This window comes from Epinephelus fuscoguttatus, linkage group LG3, assembly GCF_011397635.1.
Source record: "Epinephelus fuscoguttatus linkage group LG3, E.fuscoguttatus.final_Chr_v1".
Taxonomy (NCBI): Eukaryota; Metazoa; Chordata; class Actinopteri; order Perciformes; family Serranidae; genus Epinephelus; species Epinephelus fuscoguttatus.
In genome coordinates, this window is record NC_064754.1 from 38,020,759 (window position 1) to 38,039,420 (window position 18,662).

Sequence of the window (18,662 nt, forward strand, 5' to 3'; positions counted from 1 at the left end):
CCCTCCATCTCTCAGGAAGTCTCCTTCAGTGAACACTTGAACCATTTAGCTACTGAAAAACAGCTGCAGAGCGTCAACACCAACATGAATTTGTAACATAACAAAAGACTGTTTCACAGAAGACATTTTGATGTGTGAATAATAAAATGAATGATGGCTCACTGTCACACTGTCATGGTTTACTGGGACACTTGAATGCAACCCAGCCTCCCACTTCCTGACCTCTCTGCATGTTTATGTACCTGCTCCCTCCAAGTTTCCATCAAGTACAGAGCACACAGCAGACTGTGCATGGGAGATTCATTATTTTTCCCTTACGCCAGAAACCAATCAGTACTCCTGCACACTATTTCACATTATGCGCTTTCATTATTACTATTGACATAACGTGTTGCTCTATGTTAAGGATCAGGAGGGATGCGTTCAGTTTATGGTGAATATAATTGGTGTGCTTCCAATCACACAATGATGTCTCTGCTGACATATTGTGAGACTTTGCAACAGAATTAAAAACTCCATGAAATAAACTTGTCAGGATAGCAAACATATTTTCTTTATTTAGATGGAATGTGGTTTGTGTTTTAGTTATGATAAAAATGTCCCCACAGTTAGGATGGAACTGCTGATGGATTCATCCTGAAGACAGCTAAGTAAGTTCTAAACGTTTTCATTTAATCAACCTGGAATCTGTGTGAAACAGCAAAACTGTCTTATATGGGGAAACCTGTACAGGTCACTCACGTGTGCCTCTCTTAGTTTGAAGATGCACATATTGATTCTCCTGCTGGGTGACGACTACATGTATTTAATTAACTTAATCAGGGGGGAAAAACAGGGGAGAGGGATATAATGCTCAGTCATGTGAACTTAATCTGTAATAGATGTGACAGTGCAGAGCAAAGTGAAAGAGCCAGAACTCAACATACTTGTTGGCAACTCTGAGACATATTAAATAAACAGTGTGTAATAGCCTACATTAGGCTGCAGGTAAGATGCTATTACAAATTGTTCCAGAAAGACTTGAAGTCATTCCCCTAAGTTGCTGTTCATACGACCATCTGCAACCTCCACCTACAGCCTCCACCAGCAACATGCAGCCTGCGCCTCCATCTGCAGATTCTGGCAGACAGGTGCAGCTTGAACCTCCACCCACAGCTTCTGCCCACAGCTTCTGCCAGCAACCTGCACCCACTGCCCCCACCTGCAAATTCTGGCAGACAGCTGCAGCTTCAACCTCCACCCACAGCCTCCAACAGCAGCCTCCACCCCCATCTGCACATTCTGGCAGACAGCAGCAGCTGCAACCTCCACCCACAGCCTCCACCAGGAGCCTCCAGCATCCGCTTCCACCTGTAGACTCTGGCAGATAGGTGCAGCTTGAACCTCCACCCACAGCCTTTGCCAGTAGCCTCCAGCCTCCGCTTCCACTTGCAGATTCTGGCAGACAGTTGCAGCCTGAACCTCCATCTACGGCCTTTGCCTTCACCTGGAGATTCAGGCAGTCAGCTGCAGCTTGAACCTCTATCCACAGCCTCTGACAGCACCCTCTAGCCTCCACCTCTTCCTGGAGATCCTTTTTAATATATATATATATGTATATATATATATATATATATATATATATATATATATATATATATATATATACATATAAAAATTATTTTTTCATACAAGTGAGTAACATGAATACAAACAAATGAACTATATGACACACCACAAGACAAATAAGGGAACTGGACTTAAACTGAGACAACAAAAAAATATAATAATCAAAAGTTGGCTCAGAGTTCCTTATTGTAGCATGCATTGCAGGTGTGTGTGTGTGTGTGTGTGTGTGTGTGTGTGTGTGTGTGTGTGTGTGTGTGTGTGTGTGCGTGTGTGTGCATGTGGAGTTTTAGTGGAGTCTGGTTAGTGAAGTTTAATATGTGGCTGGCTGCTGAAGCAGCAGGTTCTCTCGTCACATGCTGTGAAACAGTTACCTGATGACCCTCCTCAGTGGTGTCATGATCTGAAAACATGTCTCTTACTGTCATCATAAAACAGTTGGAACCGCAGTTAAATGCAACATGTGACTACGCCTCACATTGTTGCTCTCTGAGCTAAGCTGTGTTAATGTCTGTTTGTTTGAACTTGAAGCCCAGAGTATATTAAGTGAAGTCAACACAAAATGTGAGTCAGACTTGTGGCACTTTATATGAGTATATTCTGAATAATTTATTACCATTCAGAAATATGCTGCCCCTCAAAGTGCTTCCATGGTATCTAATAGAATACACAGTTACACTTGTTCTTAAACTGCATCTATTATTTGTTCACCAATATGATTACATACAGTATAATGAAACTCTCCCCAGCACCAAATGTTTTATGTATTTATCATTGTGCACACTATTTGTAAAACAAAAAAGAAGAAAAAAGCAAAGTGCTGTAAACGACACTTTGTTTCATGCTGTACCTGCCACATGTCCTGTCACTGTTGTTATGTACATTATATTTGTGTCACTTCAGATTCTGCCAGCTCTTTAATATTTCTTGAGCCTTGCTTAGTGAGTCATGCATTCAGTCAGGACTCAGTGACCTCCTACAGTGATGTGGAACCAGCGAAACATCATGATGGATGTTCATAGATTCTGGTGGGAGTAAAATTCCAAACATAAAGCCCTTACTACAAGAATCAGTCACATATGCTCTGTACAACTGGGACCTTTTCAGCATCAAGTGTAACCCGAGACATCATCCGTGCTGTCGTTGTGCACTGTACATCCATCTGTTTAACTTTATTTTATTCTATCCACAGACTGAATGAAAAATAAAATAAACAAAGATATGTCATTTTTGTTCAAAATCATATTACTCCCCATAGCAGTTCAAGCTCAGCGGTTTCCTGAGCAGTTTTGTACTCATACTGTATGCATTACACCATGCACGCTGTTATCTGGTTTTATTGACTGTATTTTTCTTGGCTATATCAGCAGGAAGGAGGAAGTTGTGCAAAATAAAGTCAATAATCCTGAGAGAAAGAAGTTTTTCTTTTTTTCCCCTTTTCCCCAAAAGACACAACTGCACAAGTGAACTCTTAACTTCCCCTTTCTGGAAATAGGATTCATCATAATTTTTTGGCCTCAGCACCTGCCACACAGAACAGTGTTAGGCAGCTGTAAGGGGAGTCATTAGTTTTATTCACTGAGGCTTTGCACATTAACGGTGAAAAAGAATCAACATAATGCAGTGTGTTGTTGAAAAACAGGAAACATATCCTTTAAGTGTCGGTGAGAGACAAGGTGGTAACATTTTTGTATGTTTTTGTTTTAAATGTCATCCATAATTCACTGACAGCAGGCTAGTGAGAACAGTGGGATTGGCAGTGGAGATAATACTTTGTAAACTCTGCCCTCTTGTGGAAAATTTGTGCAGCTAGTCAAAGTGATTTTTAATACTGAACACACACTTTCGACATTATTACTACTACTGCAATATGATCAATCGAGTCAGAACTATAGACTTCACCTATCAGCGTGTGTGTGTCCCAGGCCAGTGTAGGTGAGAAAGTCTTCACATTAAAGACTGAGTCATTTACCCATCACCATTTTTGCATCTACTGTATACTGAAGACTGTAATGTTAAGTGGCTGGGAAGAGGCAATAAGGAAAAGAGGGCCTCTTAACACTAAGGGCTTTATGAGAAAGTTAAACGCCCTTTTTATCAGGACACTGTCAGTCAGACAGACGGCCCTCAGCAGCCACTGTGTGATCAGGTCACGGGTGACAGAGCACACTGAAGTCTTATGGTGTAATGATGGAACGTCTAAGGTGAGGCTGAGAAGGAGCTTGCGGGAATAGATAAACAGGAGACAGCCTGTTCACACAGAGAACATAAACTCATTATTGCTTTACAGCCAAAGGTAATAGGAACACCTGCTGAAGAAGAAGGGGTTTTACTGTGTACCAGACATAGTCTTTAACTATGACAGTCTACAGTATGGGCTAGGATGCAAAATAGTTTCAGTTTAGTGAAAAATGTATCTCCTCCATCAGGTTTGTTTGTTTTGTTTTTTTTATCAGCGGTTGAAAAGAAGCCATTCATCTGCAAGTTCAGTATCTATAAAATTCCCCCAGTGAATGTTGTGAGCATATTAATGATTTCAAATAATCTGTAATTACTATGCACAATGCAAAACAAATCTGCTGCTCGGTTTTGCATTTAAAATAATATAATTGGATATAACTGGCTTCTCAGTCACAGGATCTCAACCACTGATAATGTAACTAATGGGAGGTTTTTGAGTGATATGTAAGGCAGTGCTCTCCATCACCATCATCAAAACATCAACCAAGTAACTATCTTTTGGAAAAATTGCATTCACACCCCCTGTGGTATAGGGATGCCTGGATTTAAAAGACGTATAAATAAATAAAATTTATTTAAATAACTTAGTCATAATGAAAATAATTCATGGGATCAGGTTATTTTGAACCTCAAAAATCAAACTCCTTCCTCAGATTTATTTTTTTATGGCCATGTTTTTTTAACGCTCACCTTGAAAGTGAAATCCTCTCAGTCTGGCAACCATCCACGACCTGGAGTTTTAAGCTTGGTGTGATGTCTGGTTCGGTGTGGGAATTGCGACACCTTCTTTGCGTTAAAACACAGGTGAGAATTGGCAGCCACCTATATAAAAGCCTCCCTCCATCACCCCGACAAAAGCATTGACAGCAAGGTTACCATTTGGAACCTTGGACCATTTCACCACACAAATATTTATTTTTTTTTATTCAATTTAGCTAACTTTTAAATTGTTTAGACAGGTTTTTTTGATGTAAATTGCATATTTTGTATGAATTGTCCCTTTTTGTGTCAGAGAATGGCTTTCCCTATCAGCTTTGTCTTTTTGTCGAGTTGGACAGCTGTAGCTTTTACATTCCCTCACAATACTTTTGACAACATTATTAAAGGGTCAAGAGTCGAATTTGAATCATCTGGCAGCGGGCTGGACGAACCTGTCCGGGGAATTGTTAAGGTTGTGCAGCTGGACCCTCGCGCCCTGGCCCGGTCAGAGTTCTTCAGAGGGGCACTGAACCCCAGAAGAGCCCCCTCTCTCAGCTCCAGAGTGTCCTTCCCTGCATTCTTGTCTCATGGGCGTCCAGGTCCGGCCCCCAAAACCCCAGTGAGTCCACTGCACCACCTGCGCCCTAAAAGCCCTACTGAGAGGGAACTAAAGAAGAAGCAAGGCCTGCAGATGTGGCAGAGAGCCATGAATAAAGGAGAGAAAATGAGCATTTCCCTGCCGGTCAACCTGAAGGACACTAAACAGACGTGCACTGCTGTACCTTTCACTCAGGTAAGAGGCAAAGTTTTTAATCATGTGTGATGCCAGGTTTTTATTTCCTTCCTCTGCCAACTTGATTTCTGTGCAACACACGGACAAGAGCATGGAAATGAGCAATTCTTTACACAGTCATACCGAAGATGGCAATGTTATGAAGTGTTTATTTTTCAGTGGCAATAACAGAGATGTTTGTTCACTCATAAAGCTGATTATGGCTCTGGTGGAGGATTAGCTGTGATAGTGTGAAGTTACATAAACACATAGTGCTGATTTTTACACCCTCAGAGGTAAATTAACTCTGACATTATATTGTCTAATCTTGCCCCTCTCTGACATTTTCCCAGCGCATGACAGCAGATGGATGTGACACAGTGACAGTGCACAACAAGCTGTGTTTCGGCCAGTGTAGCTCCCTGTTTGTCCCATCCGAAGGGGAGTTTGCTGGGCTTGGTACCGGGAGAGGGGCCCTCCACCACCGGGCCCCCTGTTCTCGCTGCGCCCCATCCAAAGCACTCACTATGACTGTGCCCCTGCGCTGTGGAGCCGAGGTCCGGGAGAAGCGAGTGATGGTGGTGGAGGAATGCAAGTGTGAGACAAGTCGAGAAGAAATGAGTGCTGAGGCTGCAGCTTCTACACACCTGTAACTGTGTAACATTTGGAGTAGAGGGGTCAGCACAGGTATAGATCTTGGCGGGGGGATGCAGGGGACACGTCCCATTCAATATTTACAACATGTGCATTTGCCACTCCCAATTAAAAACATGAAAGCAGAGGACTTTTGACAAAATTAAATTCATTTACACCAAAAATTCCTTTACCAGAACTCAGGAAATTACATGTTAGATACTCCAAAAGCCCTGTTTCATATGTGTTCCCCCTAGTGTTGAAACAAAACCTACACCCTTTGAGGCGGATAAAGATTTTCATTTGGACTGGAACCTTTATTCTCCATCAAATCACTGCCAAGATATGGACATTATTTTTCCTAACTTGTCTGATAATTATATAGACACTTGTAAAGAGTACTTACAAACGTGTTTGTGTGTGTATCTGTGTTTGTTGATGAGCCTGAATGTGTTATTCAGATTAAAGATTCTGGTGGTTTATTCCACCACTGATTGATGACAAAATGACCTATATTTTGGTCATGCAATTTTCTGCTGCAACAGAGGAGTTGTCCACACTGGACTTGTGTTATAGAGTTAAAAAAAAATGTGTTTAGATTAATCTAAACTGAAATATTGTGCTCTGTAATATTGTCATTAAAATGTCCTATTTGTACACATTCCTTTTGCCTGGCATTGCTAATTAGTTTTCTGCCAACACTAGTTAGATTTACAAGTGCAATTTAGTTTGCATGCAAAGCTCAAGTAAAAACATGAAGAGCATTTGTTGTTTTTTTTCCACCCACTCTCGCATTCAAGTGCTCAAGTGTCAGCTCCCTATATTTTATTAAAAAGCTGTGTTCCACCGACTTTTAGCACATAGCACTTACATCTGAAAGCACCAAACTAGAGAGCAAACGAGCTATTGAGCGCGGGTACTTAGCAGTAAGCAAACATAATTGTTTCAGCATGGACCCCTGAATTATGTATAGGAACCACCTATTCTCATGCCCAATCTCTTTTCAGTGTAGTTGTGGGAATTTGAACATCATTCACCACAGATGCACTTGAGCGAGTGGGCATGTGTGATTATGTGCGTATGTGCTTTTTTTCAGTTAGGGCCCATAAAACCTATTATTCATTTATATCCTGGCACCTGGGCCTGGTAAAGTGAACTCATCCCACACATCCTTACATACATTCCCAGAGGAGCATAAAGAAGGGGGCTCTTTACGATGCCTTGGCATGCTGTCAAAATGACTGTTTAGATGGCCATTTGCATTCACGTGGGCTTTCTGAAAAACTGAAAGCGTTCATTGCACTACGGGGGTGCATTGAGTCCCTTGGATTCCATTAGCATGTGATTAACATCTTGGGTTGATGGCTATATTTTCTGAGATTGATGGGACAAATATTTGCCCAGGTCTTAACCATGAGGAATTAGGGGCCACTTTTAATCAGGCACTGTTTTTTTCAAAATATGCACAAGGTGTAGAGGTTGGGAGGCTCGTACAGCCGCGCTGACAGTGATCAAATTCTGCTTTCTCGACTCTCATTCTTCACAGTGAAGAAGGTTGTTTGTAAAATGCCTCAATCTGATTACTTTATAGCCATAACCTGCACTCTGTGTAATCATCCATCTCTGTCATTATACCACCACTATCTATAATAATCTGCACTGCTGTGTGTGTGATGATGCTGGTGAAGGGAGAGTCATGATCTCACTATCTTACACTGTCTATTCTCTCCAAACTCTGTACTGCTCCTCTTCTAATCTTTTCTCTTTTTTGGGGAGATAAAAAAGAAAATGGGCATAGTGGAGGAAGGGTGGGGAGAGGGGGTGGGGGGTTGTTGATTGAACAAACAAGGTGCACAAGAGAGTGCACCACTTAGCAAGACAGATGTCAGCCCCCTTTGCATTGTGGGATCCGGCGGAGCACTCCTGCGTCATTAAGGATGGCCTGGTTCCCATGGCGAGGGGAAAGGAAGGAGCGAAAGGAGGAGGGCCCGCTGCCAAGTTCAGCGCCTCGGGGATCAGATCAGCGTCACGGGGTGCTAAGTGGCCTAGTTAGCGCTTTAAAACGCACAATGAGCTGCCTGCTCTTTCTCTCTGTGTGTAGGCCTTTTAACTGTCAGACGTGGAAATGGTTGGGAGGTGTGTGTGATGGGAGGGGGGGGGCCTCAAACGATATCAGTTCAATCAAGGTGTATCAAGGGGAAACTGAATTATAGATGGAGGATTTGAGGCCTTTGCACATTTACTTGGAAGTTTTACTTTGAAAACTGTTTTTCTAGACTGACTGATACAGTTAATTAACCGTGTGAGGTGTGGTTCTTTGTGCCTGATGGTAATTGGCTTGAAAACAAATATTCCCAGGTTAGATTATTTCGATGCTGTACACTTTTTACCCCTTACTTCCTGTGTGTGCTTCTCTATCTAAAGCTGTGGCTGTGTAGACCAAACAGTGCTAAGCTAACTAACTAGCTGAATAGTGCTGGAAGAAGAAGGTCTACCAGATTTTTCCCAGCCGCTTGGGGCTGTGCTGGACCAAAACCGTCATGGTAGATTGGACCAGACTGGACTGCAGATCAGGCACTTATATCTGGCATCAGCAAGTGAGAGCGAACAGGGGTCCATCGTGCAGTCTCGGGAAAGAAATTTGGGATGGTGACAGGGTACGGCCAGGAGAAATGTGATGACCTGTTAAGTCGTAGACTAGACAGAGTCTTCTCACCTAAATCCCATCAGTGTGGCTTTAGTGCTATAGGTGTCAGGCCCTAGGTGTGAGGGTGTCTGGACCACGGCTAACATCTATGTCCCCACTGATACGCTGGTACATGCTCACTCTGTGGTGTTAGTCTGGACCAGCTGGTCAGAGTTGGCTCTGCAGGAGATAGTGCCCCGGGCTAAGCCTGCCAGCCTACTGCCATTCTGCCTGGCTGCCAGCCCGCCTGCCAGGCTGTCTGTTGGGTGCTGAGGAGGACAGAGAAAGGTGTAGCCTGCGGATCTGGACAACATCAAAGTTTGTCATTGGCTAAAATCCTACAGTGGTTTTAGTACCTGGTACTACTACTACCACTACTGCTATACTGCTTAAAGTAACACAACTAATGTTTAGGACAAAATAGGTTAATATATCTTTGTGTGTGTGCGTGCGCACGTGCGTGTGCATGTGTGTGTGTATGAGTAAGATAACGACTGGACACTGCGGTTACACCACAGCAGTGATGAGAACAACAGAACGTAGAGCCATAACCAGGACTGGAATAACAAATCACACTTCCTCTGGTTATTGTAACAAAGTTGTTTTGTGTATGTATTTGGACCTTATCAAGTTTTTTTTCTGTAATTTTACTTTGACTTCAGTCAGTACTTGACCTAGTACATACAGTGCCTTAGACAACACTCCCAACCCCCCAAATACAGACACACACACACACACACACACACACACACACACACACACACAGACTTACACACGCAAATATCGTAATTTAATTCTATTTTTAACATTATATTTTCTATCTATTATATGTATTATAAAAAATGCACTGAGTTATTGAGAATACAACACATATAACAAACAACAGTCACAATACACAGCAACCCCCCCCCCCCCCCACACCGCATCCCTGGCGGCAACCAGTCTAAATCAAATGGCCTTAGTAAATCAACTGACCCTGAAATTAAATTGATTAAGAGGAAAATAATAATAATAATAATAATAATAATAATAATAATAATAATAATAATAATAAAAATAATACATAAATTACATGAACGCATATTGAAAGATAAAAAATAGCTGGGTTTAAGGACTATGACCGAGTGAATGTGCACAGAAAGTCTTTCAGGGAAGCCCAGGCACCATGCAGTGGTTGAATGTTTGGCATCATGCATTTTTGCTACTGACATCTCCATATACGTTATATCCAGCAGAGATTGTAACCAATGATTCCAGAAGGCTGCCAGCGAACTGCTTTTTTTTTCTTTTCTTTTTTTTTTTTTGCTGCTGTAAGGCCAACAAAAAGTGCAAGCTTTTGATGAGACATGAGATCTAAAGAGGAGGTATCATTCAATAGGAGCAGCTTTGGACAACATGGCGCTTGAACATTAAGTAGATCAGTTATGGTTACAGATACCATTTTCCAAAAACATACTACCTCTGGTCAGTGCCAATACATGTGAAGAAAAGACCCTGTGTCACCATTAGGGCAGAGCTCACAGATAGGAGAGAATATAAGCCTCATCAGATGAAGCTTTCTGGGAGTAAGATACATCCTATGCAGAAATTTAAAGTGTATAAGCTTGTGGTTAGGATTTTTGGAAATAGCATCTAAATTGTTCCAGGCTGTTAACCAGCAAATGTCATCCACAGAACAGCTAAGATCCCTGCTCCAGATTTGGTGGATTGTCAGAGGTATGCAGACAGAGTTTAGGAGTAAATAAATCTTACATACTAAACCTGTAGTTCAACCTCCCACATTTGGCAAAGAATGGAGTGAATGAAATGGTAGAGCTACACCCAACGGGACCCCATAAGTTGGCATTGCTAATCTGTGCCAAAGGTAAAAGAGAAATGAGCTTCTAGAGGCATATAGCCTACACACATCATTAAAAGATCTTATGCCTGCCTTTGATTTTTTTCTTACTCTAATGCTGTCCACATTCACTCATCAGTGCTCTAGCATGTTCCGACTATGATGCTCAGTCACTGATGAACACATTAAGGTGAACTTCAATGAAGTCATGATAAATAGTGTAAGAACTGAACACAGGAGATGAGCAAATGAACAGCTTCAGCAGAGAAGAAGCTGCAGGTGCGTCTGTGGCCGCAGGAGGGCAGAGAGGAGACAGTCTGCCGTCAGCCGTCACTTCGGAAATGATACATGTTAACCAATGTGTACGTAGTACCAGAATATCTCTGGTAGTACTTGGGGGCGCCATAGATATATATACGTAGATGCCGCATTCAACGGTGCTCCTCATTGGAGCGATGCGTCAACGCGGCCGTCATCTTGCCCAGGTGGAGCCGCGCTGCCTAATGCATGTATGTCTATTGAGGCAGGAGATTATTTATGATTAAAATCATCATTACTCGCATAATTCTCAACCGATTTTCATGCGGGTTGGTTTGTTACAATTGTCAGACATGTAGTTATGATACAGGATACTCGGTTAAATAAAAAATGCAGCTTTTCATACCAAAGTATTTGATCTTATGTAGATAAAGTAACAGTAATAGTTCTACAACACATTTAAACTAAACTTTCCCCATGTAATAAATATTCTTTTTTCTTACTAGATGTACAATGCCCATCATGATGTCATTTAATTATTAATTTTGACTATAAATGTTTATTCACATTTCACACAATGTGCAAAAAATAGTGTATCAGCAGGGTTGTGCCGAGCTGCAGTGTAGTTACACATTCTGATTAACAAATGTTGGTTTTGTACAAGTGAAAATAAATGACTTAGAGCTGCATGTTTACACAAAATTTTGCTTTAATCTCATATGTATAACACCACAGTGCTCATGGGAGCCTGGACACACAACTGTTTACATTATTAGGTCATATTTACAAAAAATACAGTGTACAGTAGCTAGTATTATTTTTAGGAGTCTGCCCAGTCCTGTCGAAGTCCTCAGATCTGAAGTGACAGCTGCAGATGACTGAGGAGTCACTCGGGACAAAGTCCTTTCTCCTCACTGCTGCTACCCATGCCCGTCTCCTGTCTGTGTTTTTTGGGAAACGACACACAAAATAAGTGTGTCAGAAAAACGCAGTTCCACATAATTTGTAGTTACAATTCAGGCCACAAGTTAACTACTAACGTTATGCTGCGTTATGTCACGTTGGTGCCATGAAACAGATAGTTGACAATTTGGAATAACACATACACCGACATAGCTGTTTGACAAAGCATCATAATTTTATAAGTAATGTTATATAAATGTTAACCTTTTTTTCTTTAAGTTGTGTGACATAGCGTTAGCTTAATTTGGCATTAGGACCAGATCAGGACAGTTACTTTACTTGAGTAGCTTTAAAGAAGGATCACTTTTTGAGATATATATCTCATTAAACATGTTCGTAACAGCAAAATATTGTAAAAAAAAAAAAAAAGAAAAAAGAAAAGAAAAAGAAAAAAGAAAACTTCTTACCTGTGGAATGTTATTCCCTTCTGCTTGGTTTCAACACTTCTTTCGTTAGTACACCCAAATGCAGAGCAAAAATGTGGCATTTTTGCCGAGTCTGACATGGGTCTGAACCGGTCAGAGCACCTAGGCAAGATGGCGGCGGTATTGACGCATCCCACAAGACAGGGTGCGGCATCTATGTGTATATATATCTATGGGGGGGCGCGAGGGGCGCATAGCAGCGGTTGCACCAAGCGGGGGCTAGCTGAAGTGATGCTAAAGAAATCACAATGATGTAAAATGTTAGGATAATTTCCGTATGAGTTATAGTTATGGTTAGCATTAGCTCAGCAAAGTAAAAAAAAAAAAAAAAAAAAAAGCCGACCACCATGAGCAGCTAGTGACCCTAACACACGCAGGATGTCACGTGACCAACAGGTGCGCCCTTTGCCTGGCTAACAGGCTAAATGCTAACGGTGGATTCTCTATCTATGATTTTTTTCGTGTAATTATAAAGTTTTTACCCCTATGAAGTGTATGAGGTGTTTTTGACATTAAACCATGATGAGTTTGAGGAGCTCACTGGGACAGAGACACTGGGTGGACTGGTTATAATGGTTTGAGAATGAACGAATAACTGTTAGAGAGGAGGACTTCGCGGTGCTCAGAGCTGACGCTCATAGACTACAGGTGAGTAGTGTCTATAATGGGGGCTCTATAATGTCTGCCTTGGTAATGTAGCCTAATTAATTTTGCTGTTACTTGTAGCTATGATAAATGTCCCGTTATTTAATTTATGTGGCTTAATATTGCGTTTTGCTCCTGCCGCGGTGGCCTCAGACTTTTTATTTGTCAGTTATGTCTGTTAAGTCTCTTTTGTGGTTATCTCTACTGAGGCTATACAGAGGAAGGCTCTACAGTGCCATCTAGCATATAGAGAAGGGTTTTATTTTTGGTTTGGACATGACGGCTCATGTTGGGAATGTTTCTCCAGTAGTATAGTAGTAGCATTGGCATTTAATGAAATGTATCTGGTTACTTAAACACTTTAACACTAGTATCATATCATCATAACCCCATCATAATAAATCCAAGCTTTGTACTAGCTTCAGATAAACTTTTGAATATTTTTTTTTGGCACAGAAGGAGGTCAGTGGATATTGTCCCCCATCACTTGCAGTGAAAGCATTTTAGAAGGGGTTATTTTAATGGACAGTATGAACAGGACATAATTCAGCAAGCAAAAACTGTTTTGAAGTAGCGCACGTATTATTTAAAGACATACTTGGAAAATGTGAACCTATCTTCTCACATAGGCCTATCTTGTAACATAGCACATCTTTTTTTAAAATAAGTTATATGTGAATCTTAAGTTGTCTTTTGTGATGTAATTTCTTTTTTAGGTAACTATGATACTTTTTTACCTAATGCTCTCTGGAAAAAAAGTCAGTTTTTATTTTCTTATATATGGCAATGAACTTTATTGTTCTATACCTGACAAACTCTGATTCTCAGTGTTATCAATTAGCAACAAAAAAATGTATTTAGGGTTTTCATATTCATATATCCTGATGCTCCCAAAGAAATATGCAGTTCTCATACTGAGTTGAGGAAGACAGATATTTGACCCACTGACTCCTTACCTCCAGACAACAAATATGTATGATATGTAGTATGTATGATAATATTTATGTGTTTGCGTGTGCGTTGTGCGTCTGACTGTACTCGTACTGATTGTGGCAGCGTTAGTGTAGTTGAGTGTTGAGCTGTCAGTCAACCCTCTGCTGGAGTGTGATGATGATAGCAATGTCGCTGTGGCAGGTGCGGTCCTGCATGCCATGCAGGTGATGTCTCTCATGCTCACTTAGCTAATGACTCCAATTAAAGTAATTAAGAGCTGGCACAGTGAAACCTGCTCACCCGCCTGCTGCCAACCCATCCATTCCCCTTCACCAGCACACATCAGCGCCCACCTCGTACCACTACATGTCATCATCCATCGCACCGTTCTGCTCTCCTGCCTTCTCTTAGTCTTTCTCTCATGGGCACCTCACCCACAACCACCCTGTGTGCCTCTGCTCCTGCTGAGGCCTTTAAAAGAAACATGAAGCCTAAAATCAGCTAAACGCGCCACTCCAGAAGCACTTAAGAGACCCTCAGCTCAAGTTATTGTCACAGAGACAGCTACGGAAGGGAGAGAGCGAAGGCCGGGTCCGGCAGGAGAAAGAGGGGAGTTAAAGAGGGAGAAGGGATGCAAGCCAGGTCCTAACGAGGGAAGAGATAATTGTTTTGTTTTGTTAGGGGCCCTTCTTCAGCGTGGAGGGAGTTGAAATGACACGCCACACATGGTTTTTGGATGAAGTGGGCAAAGGGAGGGGTGGAGGGACGCAGGCTTGATGCAAGAGTGGTGAAAGTGCAGAGGAGGGGGCTGCAGCACAGAAAAGGCGGTCATACGTAGCACATAAAAAAGGCTCCAAAAAGCTGCAGCCACAACGCAACATAGGAATCTGCTAGGTGTTTTTTATGCTGACAGATTCACAAGCTCCCATGAAGCTTTGATTATGATCGTGCACATTGTCTCCCACTCACAGAAGATTTCAATGTCAAAATACACATTAATCACAGAGAAGTTCAATCTCACAGTCCACAAATTCCAACAGTGGGAAAGATCACAACGGGCCAAGCTGGAGACACAACTTTGGCTACTGGGCCTGGTCAGATTTATCAAAATTTATGAAACAGCAAACATATGAATCTCTGGTGTCTTGGTGTTCTTTCAACACTTGGATTCACAGACTGATAGTCGATGTGCCTGGATTTGTAGCTGGCGTGGCAGTGCGAGCCTTTTTCCAGAATCTACTCACATTTTCTGTGAGAAAAAGACTTTGACGTGAACCCGGGGTTCACCTCCCTCTGTTTTCCTCATGTGTCCATCCGCTCCAGCCCATTTCATCTTTATTTGTCTGTAACATTTGATCAGAAGTTAATTTGAGAATGTGGCTGTGGCTTGTTCTAAAACATTAAATATGTGTAAAACTATAAAATCTTTCCGCAGGATAAGCTGCATTCATTTTCTGCCCTTCACATAGTGACACAGTGTGAAAGCATCACTGGTGACATTCAAGACCGTTTTTCATGGTGAGTTGAAAGCAGACGCCTTGTGAAAAACCACCATCATCAAAATTACAGCTGAGCACACTTTGGTAATCTGGCGACTAACAGCATCAAGCAAATTATCCTGGTGGACTGTCTCTTTGAGCCAGGCCGGTGAATCACCTCCAGAAGCCTGTCACCACTTCCATGAAGATAAATGGTATCATTACACAGTCTCCATCATGCATTAGCTGATCTGGAATTCAGTTTCTGCTCAAAAGTGGAAACGGGTATGGATTACACTCAGTCATCAGATAACACTGACAGAATGTGCGACAAACATTGCTAACTCGTTTTGTTGCAGCGCTCATCAGGATACTGCGGCGGTGGACATTTCAAAACAAAACAGTTTGTTAATTTCCTCATCTTGAGTTATGGTCATGAAGTCCGTTCTGTCTGTTAATAGGATCAATACCAATACAGACACAATTTATCCAACACATTCTGCCAGTGTCATAGATATCTGTCCACAAACAGTCATCCTCGCAGTGGGCACAGGAGGAAGAGGAGCATGCCAGTGTGTGAGAGAGAGAAAGAGGAAGAGTGATTGAGAGAGAGACAGACAGACACATAGGGGGTGGGGGGAGACAGAGGGGAGGGGGGGAGTAGTGCGCCAGTGTTCAAGAGAGATAGGCCAAGTGAGAAAGCGAGGGAGTGTGTGCATGTTTGAGTTTGTGTGGAGGGGTACAGAGGAGGGGTGCAGGTGGCATGGAGCTGGCGCAGGCCTGGCCCACTGTCCCCTGGCAGTGCCAGGCTCCATCTGTCATCAGCAGGAACATCTGCAGCCCAAGGTGCCCTTGTCACCCAGCGTTAGAGTAACGAGTTTGGCGTTTCCATTAGTCCAGGGCCCTCGCCCGCCCGGCCCGCTCTAGCCAAAACCATGGCATTTTGGGTGTGAGCTTGTGTGTGTTTGCCTGTGAGTGAGTGTGTGTCTAGATATGAGACAGGGATGGGGAGAATGAGGGAGCGAGCTGGGGGTGACTGGATTTGTTTGTGCGCCTGTGCATGTATGTGTGTTGTGTGTTTGTAGGAGAGGGGAGCGCCAAGCCAAAACAACATGGCAGTGCAGAGCGTTGACCCAGCTGGGCTGAGCCGGCATGTCGAGTCATGTCCCTTCCCGATGTGAGCGTGCCCAGTGCGCTCACACCGCTGCCAGACCCAATCTCTGGTCCCCCGCTCCTCTCTCGCTCTCTCTCACTCATTCTCCCTCTCTCATCTTCTTGTCTTCCATCTGTCCGCCTCGCTCTTATCTGCCCTCTCTCCCTTACCTCTCCGTGCCCCTTGTAGTTTCCTCCCCTTGTACGCAGAGTCCTTTCACACCCTGAGTCTCTACTAACATTCTGCCTCTGAGCGCTGCTCACATTTTTATCTTCCTTGTCCCTAAAAAACAGATGGTACTTCTTTCCTGGCTCCCTCTTTTCATCCCTCTCTCTGAGCTCTCCCCCTCCCTCCCTCTTGTCCTGTGTTTCTTTCCATCCAGCCGGCGTATCACTGATCCTAACTGGCAGTCCACCTGTTTATTCTGTCTCCCCCCTTCTCTAATTTAAAAACCTGAATCATTTTTTCGCTCTCTCTCAAGGGCAATAACATGATTTCATTATTATTTATTGTAGTTATTACTTTTTACATGACATTTTGTTAAGACTAAACATGGCTTACACAGTTATCAACTCCACTTTTAGCAAGATGGCTGCTGTTTGTGTTTGCACCACATGGTGGCTCTAACGAGCAGCAATCTGTCTTAACATTAATGAACCGAGCTTTGGCTGCAATTGTGTCAATTACCCACAGAATGCTAATCAGACAAACATGAGCACATCAGAATGAGATAAGATTGATTATTCTTTTTCTTTTTCTGTATTACATGTAGGCGTGCGTCATAAATCAGTTTTGACGGCATCTATGAAGCCAGTGTTTTGCCTAAAGGTCTGAGGGAAATTAGACACCGCTTAATAAGAGCCACACATTCAGGCCTCGAGCAAGTTGGACTTTCTGAGAGTCTCTGACACGTGAACTTCATATGCTCGGCACAAACGTGCAACCTCATGCATAAACACTCTTTATGCGATATTCAAAAGTCTCACTTAAAGCTGCAGCTTTGTTCTTTGGCACTTCAAGTCCTGTCACTTCCTGTGAGAGAGCAGAGGGTTTTAAGTTATAGTTAAGATTTCTTTTGCTCTCTTTTTTTTCTTGGCCTGTCCTACAAAGGTTTCTCATCCCACTATCAACACTTAAAAAGTGTGTGGAGATAGAGTGAGTGAGGCAGAAAAGGAGAGCCATAGTGAGATAAAGAAAAGGGAAGCGACAACTGCTAATCAATAAGATTTCTCCAACCTCGTTTTTTTTTTTCTCTCTCCCCCCGAGGCCTGCGGCATTCAAGACGAGCCAAGACGAGCTTGGCATTGTCGAGCACGCCTTAAAAAGAAACACCTGCGAGGTGGAAGACTTTAAAAAAACAGCAGAAAAAAATCCTGCTTTTCGCAGCTCTTAAAAATGTTGGCAAATGTTCCATGGGTTTTCTGGGAACAAAACAGTAAAAAGAAAGAGCTCCCATGCAAGTGAAGACAAAAGGGGATGGTTTTCCATAGAGATGGAGGTGTCATTACACTTGAGACGGTTGCCAGATTTGGACTTATCTTACCCCCCCTTCTCCCCACCCCCACACCCGTCCCTGTATCTATACCATCTTAGTTTATTATCAGTGCTCGAGCAGTGTGGAAAACAAATAATGAATGGTAATATTTAGCTGTTGACAAAATATGTATGTGGCTTTAGCGGGAGATGGGAACGGGGGAATGTGCAGAGAAACAAAGATGGAGAAAGCCGGGGAGCGATGGGAGAGGAGAGAGAGGAAACTGGAAAGGGGGGTAACTAAAGCAGATGGCACTCTTGGCATCCACCTCTCTCTTAAATCTGTTTCTGCTGTTTTTCTCATGTGCACGAGGCTTTAACCCTGTGGTAACCTGTGTCCCGGCCTGACCCCGAACCTAACTGCTGTATGTAACAAGCCTGCGGTGTGTGTTTGTGTGTACACGCGCATGTTCTTCTCCAGTATGTCTCTGTCTGCACACTCATTTAATCGGCACCCTATGGAAGTGAGTGTCAGCAGTGTTTCCACGCTGTCTCTTGTGCTGCATCATTGTCAGATTTCACCTGAGAGAGAAGTTCCCATATTTGGGGTGATGTTGGCTTCTTCTCTAATACATTTATTTAACAGCTGTAGTTACTTTGCAGGTGAAGGTAAAAAAATGAGTTTGTAAAAAATGCATTGCTGTAAATTAATCTACCTCATAGAAATAAATTCATATCAGTTCCACCTCGCCTCAGCTGCAACATAAAATGCTGCTCACACATTTACTAATTAAACAATCATTCATTATAACCCAGGAGTTTAATACCAAGATATATAACACAGGCAGAAGCCATTTTCAT

The 18,662-nt window shown here is 42.6% G+C and overlaps 1 protein-coding gene across 1 annotated transcript; it reads left to right on the plus strand.

Annotated features, from left to right (window-relative positions):
* Positions 1 to 4,861: 4,861 nt before the first annotated feature.
* dand5 (DAN domain family, member 5) lies at positions 4,862 to 5,970 on the plus strand. Its single transcript, XM_049568562.1, has 2 exons — positions 4,862 to 5,338; positions 5,671 to 5,970. Exons 1-2 carry the CDS (start codon positions 4,862 to 4,864, stop codon positions 5,968 to 5,970), a joined length of 777 nt encoding a protein of 258 aa, XP_049424519.1.
* The last annotated feature ends 12,692 nt before the right edge of the window (positions 5,971 to 18,662 follow it).